Here is an 18,058-nt window from a genome sequence, read left to right as displayed (position 1 = left end):
GGCTACAGAACATGTATGAATGATCAACATAATTGGCAGCTGCCTTACTCGGTTCCACAATGACTCCTATAGGAGCAGATCATTTATATTCTCACCCAGAGGAAGATAATGCATGACAACCATCTATTTCCTCGTTAGCTGTTTAGCAGACTACTAGCAACAGTGTATGTGCATACAGAGCCACCACACAAAAAGCATAGGTGTACATTTGGATAAACAAAGAAGAACCCTGTTTTCTCTAAAACAAATCATATGCCAGTCAATGAAGGAGTTTTTGCGCTGAGAGATTTGGGCTCGCACATGAACGTAAAATGTGATTGTATAAATGCTTCATAGTACACAGTCAAATGACTTCTAATTGTGAGGATGGAATCTGTCTGTACATATAGCTCAAGAAACAAGATATCATAATATAATTTCCTATAAAGATACAGACAGTCAGACAGACAGATGTATAGAAGTAATTAGAACATGAAAGAATGCATCAGATGTCTGTACACCCACCGTTAATTAATACATACTTCTTTTAGTCAGAGATAATGTGGTCATGCCTCATAATTTCTGACAATTATTTATTCATAAAGATGTCTTACTACCAGACTACTCACGTTAATCCTGTTCCAAAATTAGACCTTTTCACAGAGTTTTGGGTTAATTAGATGGAAGTGAGCACACACATTTATGCGTTGTACTCTATATAGGGCAAATGTGGATGTGGGTTATATTATCGTCCTTTTAGTAGTGACTCAGAGCTTGAAAGGATCACATGTCACCTATCGAGTATATTAAAACGATACTCGATCACTGTTCCCGACTTTCTGAACATTGTTTGCTTTTATCTCACTGACCAATCAGTTCGCAGTTCCTGAGTGTCGTCTTGTGCAAATTCGAAGTTTCAGTACTTGTCTGAAACAATACAGAAATCATTGTGGAGTATAAGCTGATGATTAGTACTGTATAGCCACATTTTGTTATTTTTGCCTTGTGAGGACTGGCTAATTGTACTGGGAGTGGCAAGCTCCATGTGGTGAAAATTGATCCATCCGTGTTAGCACCATATGGCAAAGTGCCAGCATAGCACTGCTTCTTTTCACCCTCACACATACACACACACAGTCACACACAGAGGTATCCCTTTATCACTAGAGAGGCTGTTATTTTGCAACCATGATGTTTTCCATAGACTATATTCGTTCATATTCATCTTTATTTCATCTCTTTCTCACTCTTTCTCTCTTTCTCACTCATGTCCTCATGCTGCATTCTCCATAAACTCAAAACTCACTTTCAGTAATTATTTCCATACACGAAATAATATATATTTACTCGAAGGCTTAGATCTTGAACCTACATAGAGTATGAATGTTATCTTTACACTCATTACTCACTTTAGAAAAGGCAAAATATCCAAAATGTTTTACTACAAACGTCTTAGCCATGATAGAATATGTATCTGAGCTGACATAATTTGCTCATTAATTTAAATCTTCTTGTAAAGCATTCATTTCGATAAAAGCCAAATCACTGCTCTGACAAGCTGGGCTGCTGCAGTGACTGCCAGGCCTGCCTCTTACTCTTACATTATTAACAGCTCCATATCCTGAAATGTCTCTTTTGGTCACTATTAAGAATATTTTCTGTAATACATGAAGGGAAAAATCTAAATTGCAGTGTGGTTGTCCTAAACTAATTAAATGTTGGGGATTTTATGACATGCATAAATCTTGTTGTTTCACACGAATGACTGTGGCAGCGAGACAAATGTGCTCTGCTGTGTAGTTTCAATTCCTAATGATGTGGGGGTGTGATGAATTGTAACTGCTGTTTTCCACGGAAACCAAAGAAGATATTTTCTACCTCTGTTTGTGTGCTTGAGGCCTGGCTGAAACCCAATTTATTTGACAAGAAGATGCAGGTAAACTGCACCACCTGGACATTTTTTCAACACCTGTCCCAAACTTTCTACTGTGCTTCATAAGAAAAAATATACACTTCAGCAGGAACATATGCTTGTCATCCTAAGCTTAAAAAAGAAACACTTTTCACTTGTCGCTCATCTCATATCTATCTCTCTCAAATATACAGTAGGATTTCTAAATTTTGCAGAAGGCCTTTATGTCGCATTTTAATCATAAAGGAAATTAGGATTTAAATACATGTTTCTGTAATGTAACTATCAATATGGTTTTACTGTAGCACCGGTCGACTGGCTGTTCTTATTGAATTAATATATTCACTCTCTAGGCAGTGTATTAGGAACAACTGAACAAATGAGCATTATCCAATCAGGCAATCATGGTCAAGTGCTTCAGTTAATAAATAATAAATGAAAATAAAATAAATTATTTCAGTGATTCAGTTATAAATCACATTGTTTTCCACTTCTGTCAGGAATATTTGTCTACACAAGCTCACTGAAATTACCAGTGTTGTATAAAGTAGTAGAAGGCAATACTTGAGTAAAAGTACAAGTATCGTACTAGAAAAAGACTTTGGTAGAAGTGAAAGTTACTTTTTAGAATATTACTCAAGTAAAAGTCTTAAAGTATCTGATATTTACTGTACTTAAGTATCAAAAGTCATTTTCTGATATTTAATGTACTTAAGTATTTGAAGTAAAAGTAAAAAGTAAAATTTCAGTGATTTTCGGTAGGCATAAGATCAGGGGCAGTTCTAGGGTCTCATCTTTAGGGGTAAATAAAACAAGAAGAGTTTTATATTATATATTATATGACTACATAGTAAGCCAAAAGTTATGGGATTATTAAATGACAAAAGTGGGCACCAAAATTTTATGCATGATGTAATGTTGCCAGTCTTGAATCAGATCAGTTCATGTATGTGTGCATTCTCTACAAACAGTGTGTCCAATGAATGCAGTCATTAATAAACTAATATTCACAAGACAAAGACCAAATCATTAAATGTTATTTTTATTTAGTATTGAATGGATTGTTTGCATTAAAGGGGTGTTAAAACACGATTTCACTTTTCTAACTTTAGCTAGTGTGTAATGTTCCTGTTTGAGCATAAACAACATCTGCAAAGTTTTAAGCAAAGGGAGATATTTGCTTTTAAAGAAATCATTTCGAAGGACTACACGACATTCCTCCAGGGTTGCTGACGTCATTAACCCAATATTTACATAAACCCCTCCTCCGAGAATATTAAATAAGGGGGGGGGGGGGGCATTTTATATTGCTGTGGAGAAGAGTTGTTGTGGTATAGTTAGTAGGCTGGAGTGTCGTTGCAACGATGCCGACATTTGTTATTTTCATCCGGATTGCAGGTCCACTTTGTTCAGCCTTCCTAGGGACGGGGAAGTTAGGGATCAATGGTTAAAATTTATTTTTAACTCGGTCCCTCATAATTATTATATAATCATTATTAGATTCCCCCAAATCTCGCTCTCTGTGCTGCACATTTTACGGAGGAAAGCTTTTATCTATTAAATTATTAGAAATTAAATATTAAATTTAAATTCTATTAAATTATTAAATTATAAATGATTAAATTATTATTATTATTACTAAAACTATTAACACATGCATAATTTTGGTACTAGCTTATTACACTACCTTCTGTATTTCTTTGCAGCAGATGTTTTCCTCTTTTTGCAGTTATTACATGTAGCTACACCTAATAAAATAAATTTTTTTTTAAATAAAAAAGGTTCTTGAATGCACTTTTGTTAATAGACAAACACTTATTGTTGTAAATTAAACATCAATTATTATAATTAGTACAATTAAATAACAACGTCTCTAAAAAGTATGAGACAACAAAAAAACATAACAGTCTGAAACGTCGTTTGACAGCCGGTTCTTGAACAGGTTCTGCTCGATCATCTTCACTAAAATTGTCTGGGTCCGATTCGGGATCAAATCGATATGGTTTTATTGACGCCATTGTTTCTAATGCCACCAAAGCACAGACTACTGGTAAAGGTAAAGGGCGTGACGTAGCGAATCACAACACACTGGGCCAGCTAACCAATCAAAGCCCATTGCTATTTTTGAGGGACTGGCTTCATAGAACCCGGAAGCCATCAGACCGTTTTACAAGGAGTGATAGAGCAGTGTAGAATAAAGGTAAAATATATGAAAAATAATGCAATTTTTTTAAAAAGCGAAGCATGAACACATGTTACAGTGCACCCCACAAACAAAATCAAGCCTTCGAAAAAACGTGTTTTACCACCCCTTTAATATTTTGTTTGTGCTACAACTCTGGTAATAAGAATAGTGACATTTCACTGCTTTTGGTTGGCGTCTTTGCGGCTTTCAGCCGATTAACGTTATAGATCAGTGTTACTCACTGTGCGGCTCGCCAAGCTTTAATATGCGGCTCGCATGGCAGTAAATAATACGATGATATGAGCAGGGAAGCATAGAAAAACGAATGTGCTCTATTACAAATAATAATAATGTATATTTATATATTATTTAACTCGTCACTGACTCACTGCGTTCTGCGCAATAGCCATTTTTTGGCGGCCTGCCAGAAGCTAGTTTGTGTTTCATGCTAGTTAACAACTTGTGTTTACTGTACACACGGACTAAAAAATGGATCGATTTCTTATCAAACAATCCCGTGCACAAAATGGACAGTGACAAAAGAGGTAACTGATGAGGAGCATGCATCATCCGCAACTCGAAGACTGAATAACTTGGCATACTTTGCGGTGAAAGTGGCTCTCCTATTGACTTTGTCCTATCAGTGTGGCTCACATGAAAAAAATAGTGAAGACCACTGCTATAGATAAACGCCTCCCGCTCTGACTGCGCGTGCACGCTGCGCGTCCCTGTGCTTCTCCGTAGAGCGCGCGGACGTGCGTAACGTAATCTAGGAGCAGTGATTCACCAAACCTCCCTTATTGCAGTCACACACGTTTCATTCATTCATTCATTCATCTTCTACCACTTATCCGAACTACCTCGGGTCACGGGGAGCCTGTGCCTATCTCAGGCGTCATTGGGCATCAAGGCAGGATACACCCTGGACGGAGTGTCACACACGTTTATTCTGATTTTATTTTGTAGTAACGAGTAACGAAGACGCTTATTGGAAATATAACGGAGTAAAAGTTTACATTTTATCTAGGAAATGTAGTGGAGTAAAAGTGAAAGTCGACATAAATTTAAATAGCGAAGTAAAGTAAAGATACATGACATTTCTACTTAAGTACAGTAACGAAGTATTTGTACTCCGTTACATTACAACACTGGAAATTACATATACAGTTGAAGACTGGAAAATGTTCAAGCGATGTTATTGCAATGTTCTCCACGTTTGGGGAGCTCACTGCAGATTCATATTCCTGTTTTTGGCCTGACATCAGTGGACCTCAGTATGGCCTTGTGCTGTTATAGCTCGAGGTGAGATGCTTTTCTGCTCACCACATTTGCAATGAGTCGTTAGATGAGTTACCATAGCATCCTGTTTCAGCGCATTTAACAATTCCATTCTGATTGCTCATATCACAAGGATGAAAAAAGCATAGTTTTGTTTTGCACAACATTACATTCAAACTCTGAGATGGTATGAAATCCAATAGAAATACTGTATATTTAATATAGATATAAATATAGAAATCTATACAGATTTCTCTAAAGCTGCTGTGTGAACATGTTCTTTGTTAAAACTATAGAAATAAAATTGAATTGAATTGAAAATCCCAGGAGATTAGCACTTCCTGAAATACTCAAACCATCAATCTGACACCAATGCCATGGTCAAAGTCCCTGAGACTACATTATTTCCTAGTTCTGATGTGTAATTTGAACATTAACTGAAGGACCTATATCTGCATTGCCACATGAATGGCTGACTGGATAACTGCATGAACGTGCAGGTGTACAGGTGAGTGTATATTACTGTCATTACTACATAAAGTTGTCAGTCAATGTATACACTGCACTACCTCATAACTGACACATTTTGAACAAGTGGCTGAGTGAATAGTTTGTTCGGAAACAATATCTACATTCACCAGTTTTGTTGTGAACACACGTCTGTTCCCTGCTGCCTCATTCCACTGTCTAAAACAGTACAGTTCCCAACGGGAGGAGGATTTTACATATTTATCATTTAAGATTGTCCTCCAGTACCCGTTTGGGCGTAGCTTTCTGCATGCAGCAGTGTGTGAGCAGCATCCTAAATGAGGAGAAAGAGGCAGAGGCACAGGAAGTAAATGAGTATTAGAAAGGAATCAAGGGAGAGCATGTGTATATGTCAGTGTGAGAGAGAGAATTGAGTAGAGGTAATGAGACGAAGAAAGAGAGAGAGAGAGAGAGAGAGAGAGAGATGTGTGTGATAAAGGGTATGGGTGGTGTGACAACATTGAGAGAGCTCTTGTGTGTGTGTGAGATGGGGGTTACTGTGCGTGTGTATGTGTGTGTGTGTCAGCGAGCTCTGCTGCAGTAGAGGGAAGTGAGGGGCGCTGCAGTTTGCTCTGATGGAATAGTCATTGGGGGATGTTACCTCACCACTGAAGCATTAAGTCCACCACTCGTTTTGGATGGGTGGCTCAAACTGGAAGGATAGAACCATTTACTGGTAAGGGATTTCCCTTTTTTCTTTTTCTTTCCTTCTATCTCTCCTGCATGCTCTCTCTTTCCAAACTCCAAGCTTCTATGCTACAGTTCCTTTGCATACTTCTACAAGATTTGCTTTATAATATGCATAAGATTATTTCATATTGGGCCAATACAACATTCACTGTTTTTAAACTTGTGAATGAAATCATTGACTATTTAAAGCCCAAGTTCAATCGAAGAGATAAAGCTGTCATAGCTGATGCAGCTGATGAACGCTGACAGTGACTAATTAATTATGCAATTCACTAACATAGCCGCAGTGCCATATCTCTAATTACTGGGCTATACGGGCTGCACGTAGGTTATGAATATTTGTTGTCCACAATTCTCATACGTAAGCATCAGGGCTCTGCATTACAGACAGTAAATGGTCTCAGAGCCTCAGTGTAACCCCATAAGATTACTCTTAATTCGATGAACGCTTTATCCTAATAGATTCCCTGTCTTCTTCTATCAGTACTGTACAGCGCAATATAGGTAAAACATACTGTATTATATCTGCTTTTCTCTGAGAACATGAACGTTCAGAGGAGGAGTTTTTGCTCTGGTTTGAGGTGTTGATTTTTATTGACTGCATCTGGGGTCAGACCAGGACAAGCACTTCACACAGCCTTCACTCCAAAAGTCACCTGATTTTGACTCTCAAGTTGATACCTACTACCTACTGTAAGCCAATTTTATGAAAGTAACTCTAGTGTTAGTATGTACAGGTTATGAGTAATAGTTTCAAAAAAACAACTGCAGTTGCATCATGAATAATCATTTCAGCTTTTACGAATAAATGATTAGAACATTATCGCGATTCATGATGCCATCAAAACACCAGACTTTTCTTGAAAGAGCTAATAATTGTTTAGGATGACTCAGAGATAGTATATCCTATTGTATATGTATTGGATAATTTCTTATTTACCTTATGATGGATGGTGTACTTGTTAGTAAAGCACTGTGAACTTTTTTTGCAGTATATGTATGAATAGTGCAGAAGCCTCATCCGTTTAATGGGTCTACATTTTAACATGTAACATATTATTTATACTTTTCCACTTTCCATTTACTTTTCCATTGACCATAGCACTCTCACATAGCACGTACTGTATGTGTCACCTACACTGGTCATGTGCAAAACTTAAACACTATTTTCCACTGAATGGGTTCCATGCTAGCTGAATTGAGAGTCCTACAGAATTTTCCACTCATTGTTCCTCATCTCCATTTTCTCCACATGTTTAGCTATGAAAAATAGATTACTTATATAGTGCATATTTAATATAACAAAATGGTTTCCGTAAAGCTTTATGAGCCATGATGTAACCACACTGTAACAAACCAGCTCAGGCTCTGCATTCTTTGCCAGTGACTACAATAACCATCAGCCCCTGCATGTCACATAACCCTGCATTTCACACATTCACAGTGCACTCATTACTCTTTTGCATTTGCGTTAATCAGAAATCCTATTAGGTTCCTATGTTTCAGTGTGTCTTTTTCAGTTGTCTGTTATCATCTTGTCTAATTTGTTGCTCCACGTCCATAGCTTTGTTTGCAGTTTTTTATGTTTTGTATGTTTTATTCTTTTGGTTTGCACTTGTCTGTGTTATGTGGTAAAACATTTGAAACTGTGCTTCTTCATAAAATGTATTTTTTTTAGATAAGGGACAACACTGGACATCTTTTTTTTTCTCCCAATTTACACAAAGACACTTGCTACCCACTAGATCACAACAGCCAGCAAACAGGGAAGGTGAAGGCTAGAAAGTGGTTTCTCCAACACATATAATCTCAGCAGATGTGTCTTTTTCAACTGCTTCTCGTGTAACAGGAAGAGAGGAAACACATCCTTCTCACCCAGAGAGTTGGACCAATTATGCTCTCTTGCACTCCAGGCCATGGCTGGCTGTAATGTCATCCGGATTTGAACCTGCAATCTCCAAACGATCAGACAGAAGCTTATCTGAGCCAATCAAAAACCTTTTATTAGGATGTTATCTTGGCTTACTCATTCAAGATAACAAATATTACTACATGCATGCCCTGTTGCTTTATGTTTCTTCTTGTGCTATAATATTCTTCTTACAGTACTTCTAAAAATTATCAAGAACCTGCTGAATTAAATAGCTAAGGAATACAGATCAAATAGCTAAAATCAGATTATTTATTTCCCAAAATCTCCATGCACCGTTTCCCTAAAAAAGCTAAAAGCTAAGTGATTTTGATCCTTCATTAGAGAGTGTTACATTTTGTCAATGACCATACTTTCACAGAAAGAAGCAATTGACCCACCACAAAGCATTTCCCAAATCCCACTGGGAAACAGATTAAATTGCACAAACAAAATTCTTAGATTTAAACTTTTTGGTTCAGTGACTATATCTTGTTCTGAAAAGCTCATTATGTAGCAATTTTCAGAAGTCACTCAAAACCCCATTCTCCAAAAAAATCATCCAATCTCAACTAAATTAACTGGCAAAAAGTCATATGGTCTGATGAGACCAATTTCAAAAGGTGGAATGATTTCACAGTTCCAAAAGGAAAAAAAAGCACATCAAAAAAAACCAATACCCACAGTGCAGTATGGTGGTGGCAGCGTCTTGCCTTTCTTCAGCCAGAACTGTGGCTTTTATCAATGAAAGAGAGAATCATGAATCTCTACAAATACCAGTCAATTTACGTGTCTGCTGGAAATGAAAAGGGATTTCACCTTTTAGCAGGATAATGACCCAAAGCATACATCAAAATCCAGTTCCCAGACCCTTAATCCAACTAAAACTCTGAATAGTGAGCTGAAGCCTGCTGTACACAGGAGATTCCCTTACAGTTGAATGAATCTAGAATGTTTTTGCACTTTTTAAACATCCAATTCCAGATTTAATCCCCCTTTGGTGTTCTAATAAGGATTTGCACTAGATTTTGGAACATGGCTCTGTTGAGTTTTAGTCATTTAGTCACAAGAACATCATTTGGCGTTCCAGTTCATCCCAAAAGTGTTGACTTATTGTTCCTCCATTCCAGCCTTGGTAAATTATATCTTCATGGCGCTTACATAGTATTGTAATGCTGGACCAGTTTTGAGTTTCTTTGTTCAGGTGAAGGACGTTGTAAAGTGACAACATGCAAAAACAGCCTGTGCAATTGTGTGCTTCCAGCTTGGTGGCTGCCGTCTGGAGAAGACCCACATTTGGGTCATGGTGGGTCATGTCAGGTGTCCATAAACATTCGGCCATATAGTATATGGTCTAGATTTTTTTTGGTCAGTTGATCAGAGAAGCAGCTTACGTGGAAATCTTCTCTCATCCAGATGGTTTCTGTATCACAGAGTAATGAGAACATAAATATATTATACAGCTTACTATTTGTTTTTCAGTATGTTACATTTTGTATGACAAGTCTAAAATATTGTTTAATATAAGTTTGTATGGACATAAAAGTGTAACAGTAGTCAATGTTTTTTAGTTTCAGCAGAACAGGTTCGACCAAGATTAAACACATTTGACTTTGAAAGACCGTAGCAGTGCTCCAAGCAGGAAAGGTAATTAGGTACAGCATGTCCTTTCTCCACTTGGTTTGCGGTGGCCTTGCGTTTAAGTATTCTGTCTCGAAAGCTATCCTTATTTTATGTTGCTGCCAACTTTGGCTCTGTATACTCTTTATACTGTTTTCTTCAGAGGAGAAAAGGACGCCAGCTCATTTATGTCTGGTACATTTTTTTTTTTACATTGGATAGGACATTGTTTCTCAGTCAGAATGCCAAGGACTCACACACTGCACATTTGTGCTACCTTCATTTTCACATACTGATTTAACTAATTCAGTTGAGTAATTATGAATCCTTCCAACTGATATGTGTGTATAGAACAGAGACAAAAATAACAATGTGCATTATATGAAGTACCCAAGACTGAGAAGGGATGTTGCAAAGCCTTGGTTATCTCAAGCAAATAACAAGATTCCTTAACAAGATTTATTCGTCCCATTTCATTTAACAAATTTTAGAAGTGTGTATGCAATAACATTGTAGGTTTGAGCTCTAGATGTGATCTAGTTGTGAAAATGGTGCTTTAGGCAGCAGGTAATGTCGAGGCTCAGACGACTCTCTGTATTGCTGAATCCAGCTTGTTTTCTTATATACTTTTCACAAATGATCATCTACCCCTTGTGGAGCATTTTTGTTTTGTTGGCCACTTTCCTCGATTAACTGTTACTGCCCAAAGGCTTGATGGAAAATGGTTTGAGAAAGTGTCTGTACTTCATCAACTAAGGAGATATTACAGTACATATCCCAGCTGTTCTAACAGAGCATAAAGTAATTAAATCACCAAATAGCAAAAAGAAAAGAAAAATTAAATACTCAAATATCTTTTTATTCAGATTACTTGCACACCTTGTCTGTCATGATGCAGACAAATATGAGGCAGTGAATGTGTATTTCCTGTCTAAAGATGTCAGGGTTAATGCCAGTGAGTTTGGGAGCCACATGGATTGGTTCTTTCCAATTGTCTAGCTTGATCATTTACCCGGAGCTGCGAAATTGCCTGTCTCCTAAACTCAGACAAATCACTTCTTCATCTCCCTGTCTCTCTGAGGGAGATTGAGAAACCAAGCGAACGCCACATATGCTGTATACAGTACAGATCAGAGCTCAGCTTTTCCGTATCACTGGTGACAAGTGTAAAATAAATTGTGCCTTATACATACTGTTATGTATTGAGTTGTAATGTGTGAGCCAGGTGAATCCTGTATCTGCATATATGTCTACCATACAGTTCCATTGGCCAACAGATAAAAGCCAAACCCCTGGTCTGTCAGAAGCTCTTTAATATACATATGACAAATCCAGTGTGTAGAGAAAAGCATTCTAATAAGACTCTGTACTGTCTGATAAGATGTGTGTTACGGTTCAGCATGTACTTTTGGCCATTTGCTTCTGTTTATGTTCCGTGTCACGTGTCTGCCCCGCCTTTGTTTACTTCTTCCCGTCTCTACACACCTGTTCCCTATGTGTTCATTGTCATGTCTATTTAACCGTATCATCATCAGTGTATGTCGTTCTTCCTCGTCCTTTGTCCTGTGTAGTTTTTGTCTTTGTTCCTGTTCTTTGTTTTATAAGTTATTAAACCTACTTATTTGAAGCTATCCTGCATATGGGTCTGTCTTCCTCCTCCCGGGTTGTGACAATGAGAGTGAAAAGCCCAGACTCATCACATTCCCTGTGCAGGCAGAATGGTTAAAAATACAGGACGTTGTCAATCAATACCTCAGCTAGAGAGCAAATGTCAGTCTAACATGGAATGAATTCTCTGGAACAGTGGTGTATAGGGAGTAAAATTGTAAAATGGAGGCTCGTACTGAATAAGGATCTCATGTTCTTCCTCTTGTAAACAATACAACATTGATCATAATCATGCTGGATCAATCAATTGCAGTCGTTTCAAATGCAAGGAAATAAATCCGATCTCTCAGAGAGCACTGGTTAATATCAAGAAAGTGTCAGCTTTATTCAACTCAGCACTGTTTATTTTCTCAGTTACTACCTGGCATAGCAGGACGTCGAGAAATAGTGTAGTGCAAAATGTAGAAAAGAGCAATGACTAAATGTGAGACTCAACAGAACAATATACTGTACCTCTCTCTCTCTCTCTCTCTCTCTCTTTCTGACTCACTCTCACTTTCCTAATTAATGATTTTAATCTTCTTGTATTTCTTTTTTGGTCTTTTTTTGTTACTGGCGTTGTTTAATATACACAGACCTGAATGTCACTGCTTAATATGTTCCTGCCTCACTTAGAATTCATACAGAAATAAACTGAGCTTATTAAAGCTATCTACATTAAGTCTAACAAGAAAGAGTGATTCATTAGATTTAGCCATTGGCATTGTAGTAATAACACATTTTTCAATTATGTCAGCGTGGTGCAGGGTTGCTGTAACTTTGCTTTTTTTTCTCTTTTGTTGCTTTAATTATTATGTTAACATATATACTGTATATCGATAGAAGAATCTGCTTGAGGTGGTTTTAGGAAGGAGACAGAGGATTGTCAGTTGGTAATATATGGGGTCAGGGAAAATGTTGCTCAAGATGCGCATTCAATCTAGTTAATGGAACACTCTGGTTTATTGAGTCCTTTCCAGATTGGTGACCTACTGAAGTGTTTTTGTTGCAATATACAGTTTAAGGACATTTATAAAACAGGGTATGATTAGTCACACCCAAAAAAAAAAAATTCTGTGACGAAAGCTTAATGTTAACAGAATACATTGTACTGCATTTCATTGTAAAGTTTATTTGGAATATTAACAAATATTAATCTTGTCATTTGTTGAATACACTTTTACCTTCACTCGTGAAAAAATGACTGTAAAGCACAACCTCTTATGAGAGCAGTACATTATGTGCTTACTGTTAAGGACCTTGGGTTTCTACTAGCTGATTAAATTAGTTTATTTCTGATCTTCTGAATCCGGAAAGTTCCCTGAAATGAAACCTGGTTTAATATAGGTTTTGTGTGTCCTATTTGTGATCATATGACGTTGTGATGGTGAAGTGTATCCAGTCTTTGAAGGAGGGTGAAAAACTGCATATTAATGTCTTTATTTTTTAAATGTCTTTAAGGACATTTTGTGTTAAGACAGTAGAGCTCTGTGTATTATTAGTTTAGGCTCAATAAAGAATGCTTATGTTCTGCTGCTGTGGATCTTATCATACTTTCTTTATTTGTTGCAAACAGTTTCATTAAGGTAAGTGAAATGGGCTTCCATGTTTTATCAAGTGCTACAAATGAAAATATAGACATATATTTTGGGTTGCGTTATTGACGTGTGCTTTTACACACAAGACGATTGGAAGTCACGGTCATGGTAGCAAACTCCGCTGGAAATAATTTCGTTAGTTCTGTTTGACATAATAATAACTGTGGATGATCTCATTTAAAAATCAACATTTATAGAGAGAGCTTATTTTTGAAAACATTTTTGACTGATCCACTTTTTGACAATTTCATTGACTAATCTTTATAACATCCTGCTTGGACATATCCTGTATTATAAAGGATTATTTATTTTCAGTGTACAGGAAAGATGACAAATGGAAATCATAACCTGATTTATCCTCTTGGTATTGTCAAAAGAATCTCGTCAGATCAGGTTATTGAAGAAAAATCTCCAATCTCAAAATGTTAAATTAATAATGCACAGCTACTAAACAAGACAAGCCCTTTTAAGACAAATGTCTCTTGGCAGTTGTGGTTGGAAAGCCTCATGCTCTTATGTCTGTCTGTGGTTTTCCGCAGTGCTGCGTCCCTTTCGTTGGATTTGTGTGGCTGCTTTGATACACATAGCACGGAGCTGTGTAACTACACCTGTTTATTGCTGCTGCATGTTGTTTATATACAGGTTCCACATTTGGTTACTAAAAAAGAGCCTTTGACAGAATGCAGTGCTTTTACATGACTGACGTATATAGCACATATATTTTTTTCTGCATTCTTACTGTTATTGATTGAAGAGTCTGACTGTAGGTTTTCTGTAATAATATGTAACTAATTTATATGTGTGTCCCCCATCTGTACATTGTTAGAAGTGTCAGTGTACCATGCTACAAGATTCCTACAAGGCGGCTGTTCCAGCGTTTTCTATCACTTCCGTTTCTAGTCATTTTTCGGTCCTTAAAGAGTGAGTTGTGTGTATGTGTTCTCTTACAGGAACACTGAGTGCCTAGCTGGAGATCATGAAGTGGAACCTCTTTAAAAAGAAACCAGAAGCCATGGTGGGTCCTGAGCCCACAGGTTTGGGGGGAACGCACCCACCAAGCACCATGACGATGGCCCCTGGCCCTGCTCTCTCCACTGCAGCAGACAACGCTACAGAGTCTGGAGGCTCTTCCATGGATGACATCTTTGAGAAGATCAGGAACAAATTCCTTAATGAGATTGAGACAATCCCATGTAGGTTTATCATGATGTATTTTTGCTGACATATGCACCATCTTATCTTTCAATTACTGGAACCTGATAACTGGATCCAATGTGCTGACAAAACTGTCTCTATTCCACAAAAAAAATGAATAGAAATCATATGAGATTAAATCATCATCATTTTATAGGAAAAAGGGACAGAAACATGTCTTTGCATGGTAAATTATGGCAACTGGACATACAGTGCAATCTTTTGGATTTTGTTAGTTGATAGGAAATTTGGCCAGTATTTTTTAACCCTTTTTACCAGTACACTATTTTCAGAAATTGTCTAATTGGACATTTTCAATAAGTATTAACACTTTTTTTTATGCAAGTTGATTCATGACACTGTTGGCTTTCAGTGGGAGATGTTTTTACCTCCGTGTGAATAACCTTGTAAAAACATTTTAATGGTTGAAGCAAACAGCCTTCAAATTTTAGATGCTTATGAAGAGGTTTTTAGGGCATTTCAGAGAGCAGATACGGGTTTGATATCACCATTTACTTTAACATATAAACGTATGTTTTTGTTTTTATTTTAGATGTTTTCAAAAACAGGCTAGATATAGGCTGGTTTAGATAGGCTAGATATAAACAGAAATACTTGTAAAAAACTAAATTCAGTGCTGAACATTGACTCAACCAAAACAGGATAGGAAAGGAAAAGTGGCAGGGTTGAAATGGCATTGTAAGTAGCTGATAAATGATACATACATCACATCATTGTTCATTTATCCTGAAACGCTATTCTTTGCTAGTAATTGAACATTTTAATGATATTTATACATACATTTGCAGCATTTAGGAGACCCCCCGATTCAGTGCAACTTACAGAAGTGTTCAGTGGTCTTCTTCAAATACATATCCTCATGCTAGAACAAATAGGTCAGGATGACAGGATCTAAGAATAGAATTAAACACAAAAACGCTGTTAGAGGGTAGTTAGGATGAATACTGTACAGCAACAAAAACATTTGTTCAATTTGTTTTGAAATTAGGGCATTTGTTTTACTTAGTGAAAAAATAGGTCTTTTATATTTTTATATTTACCAATTAGAAAAAATAGAATTAAATTTAATTGCAATTATATTCTGTAACACTGAAGATAAGAAGAGCTAGCTTTAATTATGATGCATGAATAACAATCATTTTAAGACCTTTTAGTACATGTCGGTTAGTTAATTAATTAACACATAGTGGTAAAGTAAATCAAGCAAAAATCACCTGCTATTTAAATAATAGATAATAATAGCTTCTACATGAATAAATGTCATTAATGTCATGTACTAGTACTACAGTGCGATTTGAAAAGAATTATTTGGAGAATGATGCAACAGGTCGAGATGAAATGATTAGTGTTGATTATTAGTGCGTCTTACTAAAGTAATCCAGCTCTTTCCAGTGCTGTTTGTGTTTGCAGCTGCATACAGCAAATTTTATCACGGATTTGAAATAATTCATCTTTATTTCCTATTTCTTCTTATAGAGCAGGGTTAAGATTTAACCCTTAACGATGTAAGAAGAGATCGTACTTAAGGAGATCGTTGCATGAATTCATAAGACACACGTCGTGGTTACAGTTAGCTCTTCATTAATTTGTGATTAGTGCATGCCTTAATTGCTCATTAGATCCTGTTTAAGTGTTAGTGTAAGATTATTTATGCATTATTATTGTAAAGTGTTACCTTATTTTTTTATTTTTTTTTGTATTCATCTATATCCACATCTCTCTCTCTCTCTGGCTGTCTCTCTCTCTGGCTGTCTCTCTCTCTATCTCTCTCTCTCTCTCTCTCTCTCTCTCTCTCTCTCTCTCTCTCTCTCTCTCTCTCTCTCTGTATTACAGTGCCTCCCTGGGCACTGATCGCGATTGCCGTAGTGGCGGCTCTTCTCATCGTCACCTGCTGTTTTTGCATCATCAAGAAATGTTGCTGCAAGAAAAAGAAGAACAAGAAAGGAAAGAAGGGCAAGGATGGCTTCAACATGAAGAATATGCAGGGTGCAGATGTATGTAAAATGAGCAGGGCCAAAAGGATCCAACCACCAAACAGACCACAATAAAGATGAGATTTCACCATAATTTGCTGGACAGGAGAAACTGCTTATGCTTAAATTCTGTTTCTGTACTGCATTGATCTATTCGCAGTGCTTTAGAGTTAATTGTACAGAAGTGGACCGATCTAGCTCAGTGGTTTTATCCACATGAAAGCCTGATGTCAATGAAAATGATTTACAGATTCTGCTGAGTTGACAAGAAATAAGAACAGATGTGTGTGAAAGAAAAAGTCCATCCAGTCATATTTTTTTGCGACTTCATTTCCTGTGTTGTGAGTAACGTGGGTGTTGTATCTCATTGTGTTCTCTGATGAGAAAAGACACACTGACAAAGCAGTAAATGAGCGCCAAGTGGTGTGATGAGAAAAGTACAGTAAACATATCCAAGCATTTCTTGAACTTTGAATAAAAAGTCCTCCAGTCTTGCGCTCATCCTTAGGAACATAAACAGAGTTCCTTTTATGTTGTGTGTCTTTTCTCAGACTGGTGTTCTTGGTGTTGATGTGGCTCTCTCTGCTGTCTCTCATTCTCCTGGTGTGTCTCTTGAGTTCATCCTCTCCCTCTCTCTCTCTCTGCTCCTTTCCCTCCCGCTTTGTGTCTTGTGTGTGCGTGCCACTTTGCGTGGCGCTCATGGCTGGCGGCACTACGGTAGGTGAACGGACGAACGGCTCAGCTCTTTGGCCGCCGAGTGCTAGCATATGCCGTGCGGGGCAGTGGCTGAATACCAAATGGCTCCCTGTTGAGCATTTAGTGCACTACATAAGGTGTAAATTCCTGGCTGTGTACAAAACTTCATACTACATGGTTTTGGACATAGCAAAAATTTTCTAGAACCTATGTAGTGTACTTTATTTCTAATAAGGAGCCATATGGGATTTGGTCAGGGTTTGGCAGAATGGCCATTGTAACTTCCTTGGTTTTTTTTTTTTTTTAAGACTTTTGCTGTCATTGCTTGACAAGAAAGCAAAACACAAAGAAAAAAAAACACAGGAAAGTTACAATGCAAATGATTACATGAATTGTACAATAACTAGCAGAGTAAACTTGATGACATGCGAATGAAATAACTCACTAATACTGACAGGTTATGGATTCTTGAGTTAAAGGCAACCCATAAGACCCATAACAGTGGATGCATGTGTTAAAGGGCATAGCTATTTTATGGGAAAATTTGAAAAAGTAAATAACTGGCTGACGATGCTTATTTTAAAGTCAGGTTAAATGGGTGGGTAGACAACATGCAAATGAACATTGCAGTATTTGAGGAATTGTAGCACTGTGCTGTGCCCTTTAATTTTCTGCTATAGGGAGATCATTAGGATTGGGCTTGAGACTGACAATTTTTTTGGTGGCACTCTGCTAGGAGCACACATAAACAACAACAATGCACACATCATCCTCATCTTCTCAATACACAAAGCACTCATATTCCCACTAACCCAATCATAATGGGTT

At 37.2% G+C, this 18,058-nt stretch overlaps 1 protein-coding gene across 3 annotated transcripts in view; it reads left to right on the top strand.

Moving 5' to 3' along the window:
* LOC132844624 (synaptotagmin-2) overlaps window positions 1-18,058 on the top strand; it is a 49,871-nt gene that overhangs the window by 17,341 nt on the left and 14,472 nt on the right. The window contains exons 1-4 of one of the 3 annotated variants that reach the window (XM_060868266.1): window positions 5,767-5,862; window positions 6,409-6,558; window positions 14,297-14,539; window positions 16,395-16,555. In XM_060868266.1, coding sequence (XP_060724249.1) covers window positions 14,323-14,539; window positions 16,395-16,555 — 378 coding nt within the window. In that variant the 5' untranslated portion in view covers window positions 5,767-5,862; window positions 6,409-6,558; window positions 14,297-14,322. Of the gene's footprint in view, window positions 1-5,766; window positions 5,863-6,408; window positions 6,559-14,296; window positions 14,540-16,394; window positions 17,252-18,058 lie in introns of those variants that run through there. The other 2 variants (XM_060868267.1, XM_060868268.1) reach the window with 2 other exon arrangements.

This window comes from Tachysurus vachellii, chromosome 4 (genome assembly GCF_030014155.1).
Source record: "Tachysurus vachellii isolate PV-2020 chromosome 4, HZAU_Pvac_v1, whole genome shotgun sequence".
NCBI classification, from domain to species: Eukaryota; Metazoa; Chordata; class Actinopteri; order Siluriformes; family Bagridae; genus Tachysurus; species Tachysurus vachellii.
This window is presented reverse-complemented; position numbering and strand designations above follow the sequence as displayed.